At 34.0% G+C, this 17,813-nt stretch overlaps 2 protein-coding genes across 2 annotated transcripts in view; one reads left to right on the top strand and one right to left on the bottom strand.

Annotated features, from left to right (window-relative positions):
• Positions 1-1,251: 1,251 nt before the first annotated feature.
• On the bottom strand, positions 1,252-3,210 carry LOC130222482 (protein SCO2 homolog, mitochondrial). Its single transcript, XM_056455053.1, has 2 exons — positions 3,122-3,210; positions 1,252-2,128 (listed from the first exon to the last, which is right to left on the bottom strand). The coding sequence occupies exon 2, from the start codon at positions 2,123-2,125 to the stop codon at positions 1,295-1,297; it is 831 nt and encodes a 276-aa protein (XP_056311028.1). The 5' UTR covers positions 2,126-2,128; positions 3,122-3,210; the 3' UTR covers positions 1,252-1,294.
• An 8,435-nt stretch (positions 3,211-11,645) lies between these two features.
• Positions 11,646-17,813, top strand: part of cfap54 (cilia and flagella associated protein 54) — a 34,101-nt gene continuing 27,933 nt past the window's right edge. Inside the window, 17 exon segments of the mRNA XM_056455652.1 lie at positions 11,646-11,754; positions 11,829-11,906; positions 11,976-12,097; positions 12,179-12,361; positions 12,473-12,565; positions 13,418-13,603; positions 13,684-13,826; positions 14,228-14,247; positions 14,250-14,374; positions 14,500-14,655; positions 15,259-15,381; positions 15,852-15,974; positions 16,057-16,183; positions 16,385-16,477; positions 16,578-16,704; positions 17,032-17,128; positions 17,669-17,748. Of these exon segments, the coding sequence (XP_056311627.1) occupies positions 11,685-11,754; positions 11,829-11,906; positions 11,976-12,097; positions 12,179-12,361; positions 12,473-12,565; positions 13,418-13,603; positions 13,684-13,826; positions 14,228-14,247; positions 14,250-14,374; positions 14,500-14,655; positions 15,259-15,381; positions 15,852-15,974; positions 16,057-16,183; positions 16,385-16,477; positions 16,578-16,704; positions 17,032-17,128; positions 17,669-17,748 (1,946 nt within the window). The 5' untranslated portion in view covers positions 11,646-11,684.

Here is a 17,813-nt window from a genome sequence, read left to right as displayed (position 1 = left end):
TCTAATATCAACACACTTTAAGAGTCCCATTGTTGCACATTGCTGCTGTGTGATTAGCTCTTCGATCAATATAGAGTAAAAAAGCGCAGAGCTTATCATTTTTATTGACACAAATTTTATCGTGATTCAAGATATCAATCTATATATACATATATAATTCAAAATCAAATTTTCCCTCACCAATATTTCTAATGATCAGTTTTTAAGTGTAATTTTAAGTACTTGAAGTGTTTTGTTTAGTAAAATTTTGACGAAAACCAACTAAAGTTGGAAATAAAATGTGATAATCTGTAAAGTTGGCGACAATAGCCTAGTGGTTAAGTGCGCCGACATATAGCACCATAGTGCTCACGGCGACCTGAGTTCAATTCCTGGCTTAAGGTCCTTTGCCGACCCCCTCTCTGCTCCCAATTATTTCCTGTTAATTCTCTACACTATTCTGTCCATTAAAGGTTAAAATCCCCTGAAAAATAATTATTAAAAAAATCTGTAAATATAAATATTGAATTAACAATTAATGTTGATTAAAGATATAATCGTAACTATAATGTATTTATAGTGTTATAATAGTAGAAAAAGTATTACAACCCTTATATTATAAAATGTATTAATATTTTGTTCATTTTAATATTGTCATTGATTTTTATTTTAGTAGTTCAGTATTAAAGTGGGTCTGTTGCCTTCATAAGTACCTGAAATTTGTTATTTTAGTATCATTTCTATATAATAATATAAAATGTATAAACTTTTAAGTAATATAATTTTAAAAACTGTTTTAGTTTCATTTTAGTATATCAATCTGAATAAATGGGACAAGTAATTGTAATAATAATAATATTATTAATAAATATAATTAATTCATTCAATTTAGTCCCTTTATTCATCAGGGGTCACCACATCCAGCATATGCGGATGCCCTTTCAGCTGCAACCCAATACTGGGAGACATCCATACACACTCATTCACACACATACACTACAGCCAATTTAGTTTATTCAATTCCCCTATAGCGCATATCTTTGGACTGCGGGGAAATCTGGAGCACCCTGAGGAAACCTCACGCAAACACAAGGAGAACATCCACACAGAAATGCCAACTGACCCAGATGGGGCTCGAACCAGCGACCTTCCTGCTGGAAGGCGACAGTACTAACCACTGAGCCACTGTGTCGCCTATAAATATAATTAATTCTAATTAAATTTACATTTAGATTACAAACCAAGACACAAAGATTCAGCTCATCATCCTTTTAAAATTCACCTTTATTTATAAACATGACTTGTCTCGCTCAGATTAATCTGGAAACAATCTAACAAAGGTCTTCATGTGATTGCGAATACTCTCAGCAATCTGAGTGTCATTTTTCATCCTATTATAATAGTCGATAAACAGTCCATCCGGGTTGACCAGGTAGATGACAATGCTGTGATCCACAATATAGTCCCCATCCTCATCTTTAGGCCCATTGCTGGCGTAAACCCTAAAATCCCGTCCCGCCTGCTTCACTTCCTCCGCGCTCCCGGTAAGTCCAACCAAACGGGGATGAAAATCTTTCACATACCTGGCCATAGCAGAAACATCATCTCTTTCTGGGTCAACTGTGATAAAAAGAGGCTGAACAGAAGGCAAGCTTGGGTCTTTATCCAAAATATGCACCACGCTGGTCAATTTTTCCAGCTCATCAGGACAGATATCAGGACAGTGGGTGAAACCAAAATATAAGAGCACCCAATGTCCCAGAAAGTCTCGTTTGGTTCTGCGCTGTCCTGTATGATCCAGCAAATTGAAATCTCCCTGTCCGAGAGCCACTTTTCGCAACTGCTCCAGTCTTTGCATCTGAATCCTCTTTTCTTTCTCCTGATGCGCGTACCACCAAGTGCCAATGATGCCACCTCCGAAAAGCAGAGTCACCACCAAGCGTGTGCGCAGTTTGATGCTTGCGGACGAGCTTGGTTTTGAAGTTTTAGGGGTGTTTTGAGAGTAAAAGGCTCTTTGTCGTGCACATAAATGTGATGGAGCTGAAGATCTGCATGTGGTGTTTGGGATGTGATTTGAAATGTTGTTTCCCCTTATTGTTGACCGCAAGACACTCCATGAGCTCATATATCTGTTGAGTCTCAACATCCTCTGGATAACCAACGGAGACAGAGATAGAGAAAGTGAAATGAGGCAAACAGTTAAGTGAATATACCTTGATTAACTTCTTCATCAGGTGTAAAATTTGCAGGCAAAAACAGGATTATTAGCCTTAATAAAAATGATATACTGGAAATATGGTCAGTATGTATTTATGTAAATGCAGCTATGGAAGCAATTAACAGACCACTGGAAAATTCTTCTGAAAATTGAGTAGGTAGTCTGTCTTTGCTAGTAAAATGTTATAAAGGTGCTATAAAGGACTGATATTATTTTTCTTAGAATATTTGATTAATATAAAATATAAATAATTAAAATAATTAAATATACTGTCATTTTGAGGCTATTGTTATTATTTTCCATTGTTTTTGGTCATAATAACAAATGCTGCCGTGCTGTGAGGATTATTCCACCAAATACTGACAGACAGACAGACAGACAGATAGACAGATAGATAGATGGATGGATGGATGGATGGATGGATGGATGGATGGATGGATGGATGGATGGATGGATGGATGGATGTGGATAGATAGATAGATAGATAGATAGATAGATAGATAGATAGATAGATAGATAGAAGGACAGATAGATAGATAGATAGATAGATAGATAGATAGATAGATAGATAGATAGATAGATAGATAGATAGATAGATGAAGAAACTGACAGAGACAGATAGATAGATACTAAAATTATACATAAACGAGTATAAATATTATTTATGGCAATCAATTGCAGACTGTTAACAGTTATTATTAAGAAATAAATAATAGGTATTTTGATCTAACACTGAAACAAGTATTTCATGATGAAGTGTAAAAGAAACTGAATTCTATGGCGTGTCAATGACAATATTAGCACGCTAGCTTTGCAAGTAAAAAGATTTTAAACCACTATCCCTGATCTGGGAAAATACTATATAATTAAATGCTATATTATATAATTAAAATCATAGTTAAATTGCGAATAAATGTCACTAACCTTGGGATTCCACTCGCCTGTCCTCAATGCAGGATGTAAACTCGAGCTTCACATGTTACATGTACAACAGTGAGGCTGCGGAACACTTGTGATTCGTGTTAGCAGATTCCATTACAGCTTAAAATGTACTTAGTGTTGAATTACTGTTTGTTGTTAATTAAAAAAAAAAAATATATATATATATACAATAAATACTTCACATGTTATATCCATATGCTACATCATGTGTATTTATTTATTTTATTTATTACTGTATTTAGATTCGTCATTTACGATCTAACGGTGAAAAACCACTAGATGGCAGACTGGTAAAAAAAGATATATATTTAAATGATTTGAAAGGTTTTATTTATTCACTTGTGTGAAAATATTTTAGAAATTGCATTTCAAGTAAATTGTTTACATCCAACACCCAAGGAGTCAAACTAAATGAATCCGGACATGATTGGCTTATACAGTACAGTAATGCTTCTTTATTTTTACGAATCAACTGTTGTAAATATTCATGTTCGCCTTAAAAGATTACATTATTATAGTGCAATTTAATAAAATGTATTTATATATATATAATTTTTTCAAAAGAACTTAAAAGATTTAGACATTTTAATCATCAGGACACACGCACGCGCCTGCTCGTGCTCTGCCCAGACTGGTTTAGCATTTCCATAACAACAGACTCAAACACTTTACCAGCTCTTGCGCGTCTGCTGAAACATGGACCCCGCACCAGCGTCCTACTACGGACCCCTGGATAAACACAACCCTGTCCTGTCAGCTTTTCAAAGTGAATTAAAGGAGTTTAAAGCGCATATAAAGAAACTTTCAGGCTCGCCGAACGACGACTATCGATCCTACTCTAGAGGGTAAGAGATAAAGTTAAACCGCGGAAAAATAAGGGACTACAAACCTGAACAAACCCTATTTATTGTGGACTATTTTTATTATTATAATTAACGTTACTTGGTTAGATATCTAACCTACTATTTAGTCTAATAGTTCTAAGTCATTTAATTAAGTTTATTTAAAAATGTAGGCCTTCTATCTATCTATCTATCTATCTATCTATCTATCTATCTATCTATCTATCTATCTATCTATCTATCTATCTATCTATCTATCTATCTATCTATCTATCTATCTAAAGTTTTATGTGACAATTAAAGATAATTGCTATCTGTTTCATTTATTATTGTTGTTTATCTACTAGTTCTGCTTTATATAGTATTCATTGATTTATAAGATTAAGTTCAGGCTTTACCTGTTTACTTTCAAGCTAATATTGAAGTTAGTATGTAGAGTTTATATCCTTTGTTTTATGTTATCTATATATTATGTGATTTTCAAGAGCAATTTGCTCACATGTAAATATTGTTCAATTACAGGTCCATAAAACTGTTTGAAACATGGAACAAGTATAAATCTCGACTTCCTCGATCTTATTTCGAAGAGCACCTGTTACTAACAGCAGATTTCCTCCTTGACAATAAGGTAATTTCATCTCACTGTATATATATATTTTTTCAGTTTACCACCAAAGTTACGTTTTAAATGTGTTATCCCATTATCACTTTTTTGCAGATATAAATATTTTCATTATCATTTTCTAAAAAGTTTTACAGGCTTGCTCTCTGGCAAGGCTACAGGCTGTATCTGCAGCAGTTTTGCACAGAAAGCCTGGAAAACATACAAGATTTGGAGCACTTCCAACGGTTCTTCTTCTCAGATGGTTTTGATTCAGAGAGAGCCGTGTTTACGGTTAGAAATCCTTGTTGAAATATATTTAACTGTTTGAAATATAATTTTAGTTTGATTTATAATAAAGGCCTTTTATCTTTGTGTTTGTTAGTTTCGTGCTCTTCAGGGAGAATGTCAGTGCATCTTCTATTTGGAGAAAGAAAAAGGTGCATCTCTGAGTAAGAGCGGGGTTGAAAAGCTGCTGAGAATCCTGGGTTTTCTGCGCATTCTGATGCAGGCTGTTCTGCCTGTTGAAGCTTTGTGCTGGATCCTGTACAATGGTACATGTAGCAAGAAATCTGAATCCTGTATTATATCACATTGACATTAAATGTTGATTGTGACTTGTTTTCTGCTTTTCCACAGGCTCGTTACAGATATACAATATATCCAGGTTTCTGATGTCAGCAGGACATACTTCACAGGTTCACAATAACAATCCTTTGTTGAGATATATATATATATATATATATTTTTTTTTAAAGAAATTAATACTTTTATTCCTCAAGGATGTGCTAAATATCTTGAAAGTGACAATAAAATAAATAAAATATTTAAGTTTAAATTAATTGCTCTTTAAAAATGTTGTATTCCTTAATGCATCCTGAAAAATTATTTCATTGTTTCCACCAAACAGATAAACAGCTGTTTCCTGGATGTTGTTAAGCTTCAAATCAACATATTAGAATGATTTCTGAAGGATTGTGTAACAATGAAGCAAGTGTTTAATGATGCTGAAAATGCAATTTTACCATAAAAACAGAAATAAATTATGTTTTAAAATGATAATGAAATAGAAAACTGATTAAAAAATATTAATGTTTTAGTGTATTGCACTGTAAGACCAGATAGCGGCTTTGGAGAGTGTAACAAACTTTCAAAATCCTTCCCAAAACAATGTTATTTAAAGCTTTCTTTAAAGAAATTCTCATTATTATTGTAGTGTACTTTATTTTTACACATTAACTGTTGCAATAGTAATTCAGCAAAATACTTGCTTAAAATTATATTGGAACAGCTATTATATTTCCGTGAATTACACCTCTTAATTGTATTTCAGAAAGCAAACTTTGTGTACAGTTTAGTATCTTTGTAATTTCAGGTTTTACAGTACTTTATATGGGCTTGCACATGCCTAGAGACCTCTGTTCCTCTTCTGACTGCTAAATTCCTGCCATGGAGAGCCACACTTTACTGTGCTGTGTGTGAATGCTATTTTAATGATCGAGCTTCAGTTCAGGCAGAGGTGAGTTTCTACAATGTCTAAATTTTGTAAATCATATTAGATTACATGTCTTATATATCTTTCTGTGTTTTTTACTTCCTGAAAAAGGTGTTCGCACGCCGAGCGCTAAGCAAGATTAATGAACTGGCCAAGCTGGAGGAGATGACTGGCTCCGAAATGACACTTGAGACCCAGCAAGCTTATAAGGAGGCTACAATAAAAGTGCGATTCGTAACTTCAATTAAACATGCTGTTGTTTTTATAGTTCTTGTGTTATAACTACTAAATTTTCATGCCTGTCTTGTATCACGTTTATGCTCCATTAATGTTGAGAAGCTTGCAGTGATGGTGTTTAAGCGTTCAGTATACGAGCCCCGAAGGAAACCCAAAGGCCTCTTTAGTCCCAAAAAGAAAAAGAATTTAAAACAGCTACAGCTAGTGAGTGTTCACTTTAATATGGTGTACTGCAATGCATTTTCCCCCAGTGCTACTCTAATATTGTCTTTCCCTCTTTATTTGTTTTCTGTAGTCTCCATGGCCTCGCACACAAACTGAACGCATCCTAATGGAGATATTCGAGGGTAATGCTGCTCGGTTTTTGGCTGTTCTGGAGGCTCTACAAGACAAATCAGTCAGGCCTCTGCAGACTGGCTTGCCTGAGGAATTTGAGGTTCAGGTTGTGGTACTGGAGCTCGTTTCAGCTGGCATTAGCTTGTTGACTGGTATAAAAAAAATGTTTGCTTTTTTTTCAAACTTAGTGTCATTTTTAGCATTTAAAAGCCAAATTTACAGATTTAAGCAGGTAAAAATGACTTCACATAAAAGCACAGATGGGTGTGGAAATTTATGCCGGAGACAATGTGCAAATTAATGATCACATCTAATTCAACTCAGTACCATAATGCACATTGCAATCTACTAAAAGATAAGCAAATTAAAAATATTATGGCTTGATAATCTGTATGTTTAGACTTCTAGTATTCTGAGATTTTCTGAGCTGCAGCTTTCTTCCTAGCAGCAGATGTCACAACATGTAAAATAAAAAATGTGTTAGCTGTAGAAGATTTGTGAGTTATAAGCCTGTAATTGCTAATTGTAAACTCAACTCTGTGAATTAACATATTGCAGATCTTATTTTTTCTCAGAATCGTGAGTTTAAATGTAAAATTATGTGAAAGAGTAGTCAAGATTCTAAAACAAAAATAAGAATTACAATATACAAATCTCAGAAAAGCCTATTAACTTACAGTTGTGAAATTCAAAATGTAAATTCTGGCCATTTATCACATTTTTTAGTTTTGAAGCGTATACTGTATCTAACCGTTCTAATATTTTTGAAACAAAATTAAAAATTGTAAGAAATATGTCAACATTGTGAGAAAGGCTATATATTTCCAATTTCCAGAAATTGTTGCAATTCTGAGGGGAAAAGGGTAATATTGTCAGATGTAAACTCAGAATGGGAAGATTGACATTTTTTTATTTCATAATTTCCAGTTGATATCTCACAGTGACATTTGTTTTAGTATATATATTTAAAAATTGTGAGATAAACTTTAAAGAAATGGGTCTGTAATGCATTCTGACAGTAGTTTCTTAATGCCATATAAGGGTTTGTGCTGGAGCAAGTTGATAATAAACTGACCTTAAATTTCCCTTATCTTGTAGGATTTGGTGACTCTGAGCACACTTTTGATGAGAGCATGCCTGCCTCTGTGAAAGCAGTCACTTCTGTTTCCTCTCTTTTTGAAGAGGCTGTCACAGGTGAGTATTGCGTTTAATTTCCCTTTTATTCCTCTCCACTCATGTTTTATGTGATATAAAATGTTCAAGGTCTTTCTTTTGTGTCTCTCAGGAACGAATAAGATTTCAGTAGATGCTGCAGTGAAGTTTGTGAAGCAGCTTTTCAGATATGAACAATGGAGCACATTTCGCTCCCTTTCCACCGCACTTTTGTCAGCTTTACCTGTGAGTACATCTGTTACATTGCTTAAAAAGTCAGCCTGAATCCTGTATTAGTTCTCTTTTATTGGCCTCTTCACAGAAGATGGAGGGCCGCCCGATTCGGAAGTTTGATTTGGAACTCAGGCTTTTGGAAGCTGTGGAGCGTTTGATGGCCTCTCAGAGAGTTAAATTCATCATGAAAGATACTGACTTTGATGGTCAAGCTGGTATTAATCATTTTTCACATAGATTTGACAGATTAATTGAGACATATATTCAGAAAAATGTATTTGAAAATAGTAATTTAAATTATTTTCTTGTATGTATGTACTGTATGTATGTATATTTTGAGTTATAGTGAAAATGTATATTTTGAGTTATGTTATTTTGAGTTAAAGTCTTCATTTCATATAAAATTAGAATAAACTTTACTTATGATTTTATTCAATTACAGACAAAAATATTGGGCCCGCAGTCATGACAGAGGAATTATTTAATCTCATTCAGAAACTTCATGATTGTGTGTGCAGGACAGACAAGGTCAGGTTTTTCTCTCACAATGTCTAAAGAGGTCATGAAAGTGATGTTGGTAACCTGATGATGTGCATGTACAGTTAAAGACAAAATTATTATCCCTTTTGTTAAATGTTTATTGTTTTTCAAATATTTCCCAGAGCATGGACATTTTCCTCAGTATTTCTTTTGGGGTTTTTTTTTTGGCTGGAATAAACAAAACAAAACAAAAATGCTAAGGTCAATATTATTTGCCCCCCCTTGGCTCCTGAACAAACCATTGTCCAATTACTTGTCTAATTAACCTATCTTGCCTAGGTAAAGTAATTAACATAGTTAAACCTTTAACTATGCTAAATACAAGTAGAGTATCTTGCAAAATAACTAGTAAAATATGTATTGCTATTATGGCAAAGACAAAAGAATTTAGTTATTAGAAATTATTAATTAAAACTATTATGTCATAATATACTATTTTGTATACATTTTCAGTCTATTAAACAGTCATTTAAAAAATAACGAAAGTTTCTCAGGAGGGCTAATAATTTTGTTTATTGTGCAAACAGGATGTCCAGCCAGATGCAGACTTGGTGTTGGATATTGTGCTGTTCTTTTGGGCGAAATGCAAATCTATTTTCCAGAGAGCACAGATGAAGCATTATGACCCTGTTCTCTACAGGGGAAGAATGGCAAACCAGGATCAGGTCAATATTAAAATTAACAATGCATCTACATTTCATTCATCTACTTTGTTTTATGAATCCAAAACATGTTTTTTTTTGTTACGCTTTTGGTTCTGTAGTGGGTAGAGACCCTGTTCTTGTTGTGTGAAGTGGCCCATGAGCACCCTGTGGCTGAAATGAACTTTATATTAGTGGCTGAAATGACCCTGAGAATGGCAGTGGTGCTGGAAAGCAGTGCGGATGCTCCACTACAATCCGGGAGGAAAACAGGTACTGTGTATCACCAAAAATAAGCATGTTATACGTAACAATAATAATCAAAAATCATCTGACCTTGATTTTACAGATACTGTAAAGATGAGATGGGTGTAATAAGTATTTTACTGTTTAAAAGTTTTATTTAGCAAAGCTGTAAGTAAATTCAATTCAATTCATCTTTATTTCTGTAGCGCTTTTACCATGGAGATTGTCAAAACAACTTAACAAAGAAGTTCTAATAAATTGAAATTGAAACTGTCAGTCCAGTTTTCTAATTAAAACACTACAAACCCTAGAAATGTTAAAATAATGTTAAACAATATTATATATTATACAATAATATTTTACAATATTATTGCTCTTCATTTTTTTAAATGCAGCCTTGATGAGCATGACAATATGAGTTCATGACATAATTATTTTTTTCTTTTTTACCAATCTTAAACATTTAAACTGTAATGCATTTAGCACTTTTTGTTATTTATTTAGGTATTTTTGCTTGTGTTTTTGTTTCTTTAGCCACTACCGAAGATAGCAGTGAAGAGTCTATCCCTGTTAGAAAATCTCCAAGCTCCATGTTCATGGTAAGTTGTCCTAGAAAATGAAAACTTATTGACAGTTTATAATCATCATATTTTTCATTTAGATCAAACTAAACAAGTACAATTACCTTAGTATCTAAGGTATGCAATTTAAACCAGCAACATTACTTGCAGTTTTAGAATAAATGTTAGCATCTAACCATAATAAAATATTTTAACATGTCTACAGAAGTCCAGAACTGAGCAGCTGCAGACTGCATTGGATTTGGTGGAGCGCTGTGTGGATTGTGTGTCCAGAGGCAGAGCCAGATCACTTTCTGGGGCTTCTGCTGTTTTTGATGAGGTGTTCATGCAGGCAAGTTCAGGATTGCAGTCCAAAACAGTCAGTATAGTCATCAAACATGCCAAAAGTTCACTTCAGGATTTAACAAAGTAGCATTGATGAGTTTGTAGTGAAGTGTATAGGAAGAAAAAAACAATCTACAGTATATAGATTGTGTATTATTATAGTTTACTATATGAAGCATATAGACATTAAACCACAGAAAGACAACATTAACTGTACAAAATCCTGCAGTTAAAGGTGAAGATATTATGTTTGTTATCAACAGCATGGCATAAATATCATGTAGTTCAATACTGTAGCAACCTATGTGTGTGGCGCTCTGACATGGCTGGATTGTGATCAGTATTATGAGTTGTAGCTGGTGCCATGAACGGATGCCAGCTGGTATTGCCAAAGTGCATTGACTGGAAGAATACAGTGTGTTGACATTTTTATGGCACAGTGAATGTGGCACTTCTAATTGTGTGTGTTGTGTAATTCATTTTAAACACTTTAAAAAAATGCTGGGTTCCACACAATGTTGTCCCAACACAAATTTATTATGTTAACTAATTGTTTTTACAAATTTAAGTAGATTGAACATAAAACAATTAAGTAGTCCCAATATACTTTGGAATTTTGTTTTCAACTCATTTAAAATCAGTAGTTTAAACAAGCAGCAAAGGTCATTTTTGAGTGAAGGGATTGTTCACCCAAAAATGAAAATGGTCTAATCATTGACTCATGTTTGAGTTTCTTTCTTCTGTTGAACAAAAGACAATATTTTGATTAGTGTTGGTTTCAGAATATCTTGTTTTTGAGTTCAGCAGAAGAAAAAATTTTTATAGTCGGCACCAATAGCCTTGTGGTTAAGTGTGCCGACAGATAGCACCATGGTGCTCACGACGACCCAAGTTCGATTCCCGGCTCGAGGTTCTATGCTGATCCTTCTCCTCCCAATGCTTTCCTGTCTGTCCTCCACTATTTTATCTTAATAAAAGGTAAAAAAAAATAAAAAATTATTATAAAAAAGTTATATATATATATATATATATATATATAAGCTAAAAGCTATATATATATATATATATATATATATATATATAAAAAAAATATATATATATATATATATATATATATATATATATATATATATATATATATATATATATACTCATACACACGTTTACAACCACTTGAGGGTGCGTAAATTGTCACATTTGAGTGACATACCGCCTATAATGGGAAGGATGCTTTGTGAGATCTGATGTTTTTTTAACCACAGAAGTTTGGTGACAGCAAGAGCAGTAAGAGCAGCAATACTCCTGACCTTATTTCCATGGATTTACATCTAGAGCTGCTGGTCTTCAAGCACAGACTAGCTCTCAAACTGTCTGACTCCTGGACAGGTTAGAGAAACGCGCATATCTTCAACATCAATGTGGAAGCATGCCAATAAATGTGTATATTTGTTTCTCTTTAGAAGAAATGGGTTTGTTGGAGTTTAAAAAGCCACACACTAATCAAGCTCAGACTTCAGAAACACACAGACCTACAGGAGGTAAGTTTTAAATTCATGCAACATTAACACTAATACAGGTAGTCAATACTCAGATTTACTTCTTGACAGATGCTGCGTTGCTTGAAAAAATTAAGAAGAACAAAATCTCGAAGTGTGTTTTCCTGGTGCAGAAGGCTTTATTGTCATTCAGAAAGGACCAGACAAGCCGAGAGACCAGGAAATTACTTGAGGTCAGTTTTTGAAGTCAACTCAAAACATTTAAATCATAACAATATAAAACAAACACTCAATGTGCAGTGTCTTTTCTCCAGGAGGCCATAATGTTGGTAGAGAAAGCTGAGCTAGAAGAGAGAAGGCTGGCTAGTTGTTGGTTATCTTCAGAGAATAGTTCAGGACTGGCAGAGAAGAGACAGCCTCCACCAACTCCAATACTTCTCTCACGCACCAATCGCTCTATGACCTTCAAACCTGCACTATACACACTGGAGAAGGAGGTTGCATTCGTTTGATATCAGTCAATATAATGTTTTTTTTTTGTTATTCATTCATTGTATTATTCGAGAATAAATGCTGAAGAGCATCAGTTCACTTTTATCCTGATGTAGGTAATCTGGTACTGCATTTATGGAAGAGAGTCTGAAGGTGTCAACCTTAAAGTACGTCTTAAAGACTGCTACCTGCCTGGGACTGGAGATATGGTAGGGTCATGGGACAGTTTACACAACATTGCAAATTATCTCATCATTTACTACACCTTTATCATTTTCTTTCTTCTGTTGAACACAAAATAAGATATTTTGAAGAATGCTGGTTGCTAGTACTTTTAAAACTAGGATTTTTTTGCTATGGAAGTTAATTGTTGTTTCCCAAATGACACACCATACACTATTCACTTATACACTCAATCATTTAGTTTATCAGTTTAGTGCAGTCCCAATTGGAACACTAACATTTTTACTAAACAGAAATTCAAGCTATTTTCCAGTCAACGTTTAATAGTTGACAAATTAGTGATATAAATTACCAGACTATCAAATAGTACCTGTCATTTGTGCAACCACATTCACCATCGGGAGGCAGCATAATCAATTACACAGGCCAATTTTGCTTGCACAATTCAAAATAAATAAATTAATCCAATGTCAGCATTTGATAGCTCCTCCCCAGCCGCTATGTGAGCTAACCTGAGAGTGCATGAAGTGTCCAACATTCTACACTATTGGTTGAATAAGTGTGTCATCTGGGTATTTCTGGGTATTTAAAGTGTACTTATTATTTTTTTAGTGTGAATGCATTACTTACACTATTTATACTACAAAATGATGTAGAATAGTGCATAAGTATTGGGATTGTTGGAAGCACCTAATGAATTTTTCCAAATATCTTTTTCTCTTAACAGAAGAAGGAAATTTAAGCAGGTTTTGAACAAGTAAAGGGAGAGTAAACGATGATGTCATTTTCGTTTGTTGGTGACCCATCCCTTTAACGTGTTGACATCTGTATGTATGTTTATATAGTCAGTACCTCAAACTAAGTTTGTGTCTGACTAGATTCCTGCCAAAGGTGAATGTTTACTTCATGTAAGCGGCTTGGAGTCAGATAAGCAGTATATTTTTGCAGTGGCTGCTTTTGATGCTAAGGGCGAAATGGTAGGAAAGGCCATTGGAGAGACAACCAAACCTCTTCTGGCCTCTCTGCCTCTACCTGTGCTGACAACTTGGGCCCATTTAGCTCAGGTACATGAATGGACTTTTTTTTTTGGAGCCACCTCAAATGGCCTTTCACATGTTTTAATGTCCCATGTCATATTGTTTAGGTGGCTTACCAAATAGGACTTCATTCTGTTAGCAAGAGAGCATGTAATGAGCTTTGGAGCCACTTTACCCTTCCCTTAACCTCAAATCCTGAAGGTCCAGAACTTGAGGAGAATAACTGCCTTGATAGACTGGCTCAAACAAGGTAAGGTTCTCAAATTTAAGATCACACAGGCTGATTTCTGTTTTATATGTGTTGATATATTTGTGTATAAACTATTTTTAGTATTTATGCATTTTGATTCTGAATAGACAATTTAATTGAAGGGATAGTTCAATTAAATTAGCTTTTTTATTTAAGATTTGTTGTCAAAACAAATCTGTTTTCAGTATACAGTAAACTAATTTTAATATAAATGCACAAATTTATAGTGTATAGGAATTTGAAATAAAATACTTTGAAATGCTTGATTTCTTTTGAGATTGGATGTATGTGTTTTGTGAGGACATTTTATGGTCCTAAAAAATAAAAATAAAGTAAAGAAATTTGCCTTGATATTTATCTTTTCCACTTTCCCATTTGTCTTCTGTTTTCATTCCATTCAGACTCCGTCCAGATATCCTCCACCTTCTTCTCCTCTCCTACAGCAGTTGTTTTTCTCCACTATTTTCATCCAGACAGATATTCACATCCAAGAGGAGGCACTATTCTGTGACAGTCTCTGTGATGGGGGCCCTTTGATCTGGGGCCAGGTTAGTCAAATTTACCCCTATGATACATTTTAATTTTTAAACATAACTGATATAAAAGGCTAGTTTATGTTAAATAATTAATTCGAGTCCTGTCCTAATCCACTCTGTCTGCACATTCATCACAGGAGGCCAGACTTGCAGAGTGTGAACAGATGCTGGTGGCCATTGATCTCGCTCTGCACCTCAATGACAGCTCTGACACCCTGCAGGCTGTAGTGAACTGTTATGGCCTTCTTGCTCCAATTATCTTCAACCAGATCCCGTCAGAACCTGTCATAGAGGTGACTGCTTTTATAGATATGCTTATTTTTGTTTTGAGTGCTGGTATTATTGCAAACTGTAAGTAACTTCTGATTAAACGTTCTTCAAAATGATTAAATTTGATGCTTATTTCTGTCAGTGTAAACTTAGCTGTTCTCTGTCTGTTATGCCCTTTTTAAAAAAAGTCTTTACAGTAACAGTACTGTACAGTAATAATATCATATACCAATGCCAAATATAAATTTATAATGAACTAATGTTGAGTTAAGACATCTGCTAATCAACTAACCTGATCTATTAGTATGAATTCATGTGTGAATAATGACCTAAATTACAGTACATTTTGATACATGTTTGTTAGTTAAAGTATATAAGATAATTTTTCACTCATTAATTCATATGACTATTGTTCTAGTTATCGTTAGCGGTTTTTAATACATCTAAGACATACATTAGTACATATTGATGTAATGTTTTATTTAGGTTATAGTACATTATTATTTAACTGCTGTTATTGTGATTTGATTGTATTATTGGTTAGGGATTTCATCATAACATTTTCAGATTATGTTTGTATATGGCAGTTGTAAATATAGATGCTTTACTGGATCTGTGTGTTCCAGGTGTTACTGAAATGCTTTACAGTGTTGTTGGAGGTTCCAGATGTCCTCAGGCAAAAACACACTGCTTCCACCACAGAGGGCCTGCAGCACATGGTCGCCTCTATAACATATTATTTAGCAAAGGTAGTCATTCTAAAGTCAAATTTAAGATAATATGAAAATAAATATGAAACTGAAATTGATTTGTGTGTTCATATATTGATATTGATTTGTGTGAAATATTTGTGTTCAAATATCCCTTTAGCTGATCAATGCTATCCTTACAGTAAAAACAGTAATACTGTTAAATAATAATTAAAGTTTTCTATTTTAATACATGTCAGATTTCATTTATTAGTTTTCAGCAGTCATTATTTCAGTCTGTATTGTCACATGGTCCTTCAGAAATCATTGTAATGTTACATTTGTATTAATATAATTTCTCATAAAGCTGATGAAAAGTCTTTCAATGTAATAAATGTAATAATAAAAAACAACTTTCTTACCTTCTACATTTGAAAAGTAGGATATGTGTATTTCATCCAGCATCACCTTACAAATTTTAGTTTGATGCACGTGTTAAAGGTGTTTGATGTGTTTATGTGTGATTTTAGAGCCTGGACTCGACTCATCATTTGGCATCATCTCTGTTAGAGTCAGGAAAGCAGCTGCTTCAGGAGATTACGGAATACTCCCAGCAATCCTGCAAAAAACCATTATCAGAGGAGCAAGATGGGGTCAGGATGATGTTTTTTTAGTTATCCTAGACCTTTTGGGATAGTATGCCACATAATCAGTCTGTACTTTTTTAATTTCCAGAAGAAAACAGCTCCCACTAATGACGAGGAGCTCAGTGAACAGCAAAAGGCTTTAGAGGCTGTTATTATGAAAACCATGCAAGCTGAAGCTTTAGGAAATTATGATGTCACTTCCGGTATCAAAATAGGTACATCATTTTTCAAGACCTCAAAGCAGAAATTTCACAATAGCTGCATTATATGATATAATCAAATCTGTAACGTTGTGAACCCTAATTAGTTTGTTAATTGATATTTACAATGTAATTAATCCACCTTCAGAATTTATTAGAAGATGCTGCTTTCTTTTTATTATCAAATCTTAAGATATGCTGCTTAATATTTTGCAGGGCCTCATAGATGTGAGCTGTCGGGACAGGAAGACCCTGTTGTACTTTACATGGTGATTGAAAACAGTCCTCTCCATCATGCCTTTAAAGAGGGTAATTAATACATAACATACTAGAGATACAATAAGATCCACTGAATGACTTATAATATACTCATGTATAGTATGTGTTTGTCTGTGTATGTTTGATTAAGTGATGAAGCTCAAGCAGAAGTCTTGTTTCCTGGAGTTTGTTGTGCGCTTGCTTCAGAAAGCTCTGCTAGAAGATGAGTTGGATCTGGTTTTGGAGTGGAAGCAAAACATCTTGAACTGGCTCAGCAGGTGTGTATGACATAGGTATTAAAGGAGAAAGTGACTTATGAGGACATTGCCCATGTCCCCATTTTTCAAAAGGCTTATAAATCATAGAAAATTAGTTTAAAGAACATTTTCTTCTAGAAAGTAAAACATGTACAGTTTTCTGTGAGTGTTGGGTTTAGGGATAGGGTTTGGGTAGGGCCATATAATTTTTATTTTAAGTATTAAAACAGTGGAAACCTATGAAATGTCCTCTCATTTCATAAAAACAAATGTGTGTGCTGGGCATGCTTGCTCTGTATAATTTAGGTGTTTTGTATTACATGTCTTTGCTGTCTGTAATATTTGTAGACACGACGATGCTCTGATTGATCTAAAGAAACACTCAGGTTTGCCAGTGGAGGAATCTAAAGACTTCACAGCCTCTGTGATAGAGTTTAACACCAAGGTAGGCTTATGTTCCTGTTGATATACTCAAATGCCAACTTTGCTGACATTTATTGCTTCATTCCACTTTATAGTAGTGGATTAAAGAAGAGTATTAAACTTAAAACTGTAGGTTTTGGGTGTCATTAAATGCAAGTTAAAGGGTACTGCATTTTGAAAGTCAAATAAAAATAAATAGGAATAACAAAATTAATAACTGTGGCTCTTAACGATGCATTGAGGTCTTATGAAGTGAAAAGATCTCGGCATGTCTCGGCAAGAATTATTACCTATTATTACTTTTAATCTACTGTAAATGGTCCTGAGTGTGTTTATGACAGTCTGTAGTATGAGCTTTTTTACATAATGAAATATATCAAATGTAGAGAATTTGAAATCTTCCTAGATGTGATCATGTATGCATTCATAAGAGCTCAGTGTATTGTCAGAACCAAGCTTCAAATCAACATCAGCTTAAAATCTTTAAAAAATACACTGAAGGAAAAAATCACATTTCTCAGATTTCAAATTTTTTTGGGTTCACTTTGAAATTATATTGCAGAAACAAAAAGGTGACAAGAGCGGCAGGAAGTTGCTACAGAAAAAACTACTGAACGCAATGAAGTGCCAGATTTCTGAAAGGTAAAAAAAAATCTGCTTGAATTTGAGAATTTTTTAATGCACAGTTGTGAACGATACCATAAAAA

The sequence above is a fragment of the Danio aesculapii genome, chromosome 4 (assembly GCF_903798145.1).
Source record: "Danio aesculapii chromosome 4, fDanAes4.1, whole genome shotgun sequence".
Taxonomy (NCBI): domain Eukaryota; kingdom Metazoa; phylum Chordata; class Actinopteri; order Cypriniformes; family Danionidae; genus Danio; species Danio aesculapii.
The sequence above is the reverse complement of the archived record's forward strand: the minus strand, read 5'-3'. Positions and strand labels throughout refer to the sequence as shown.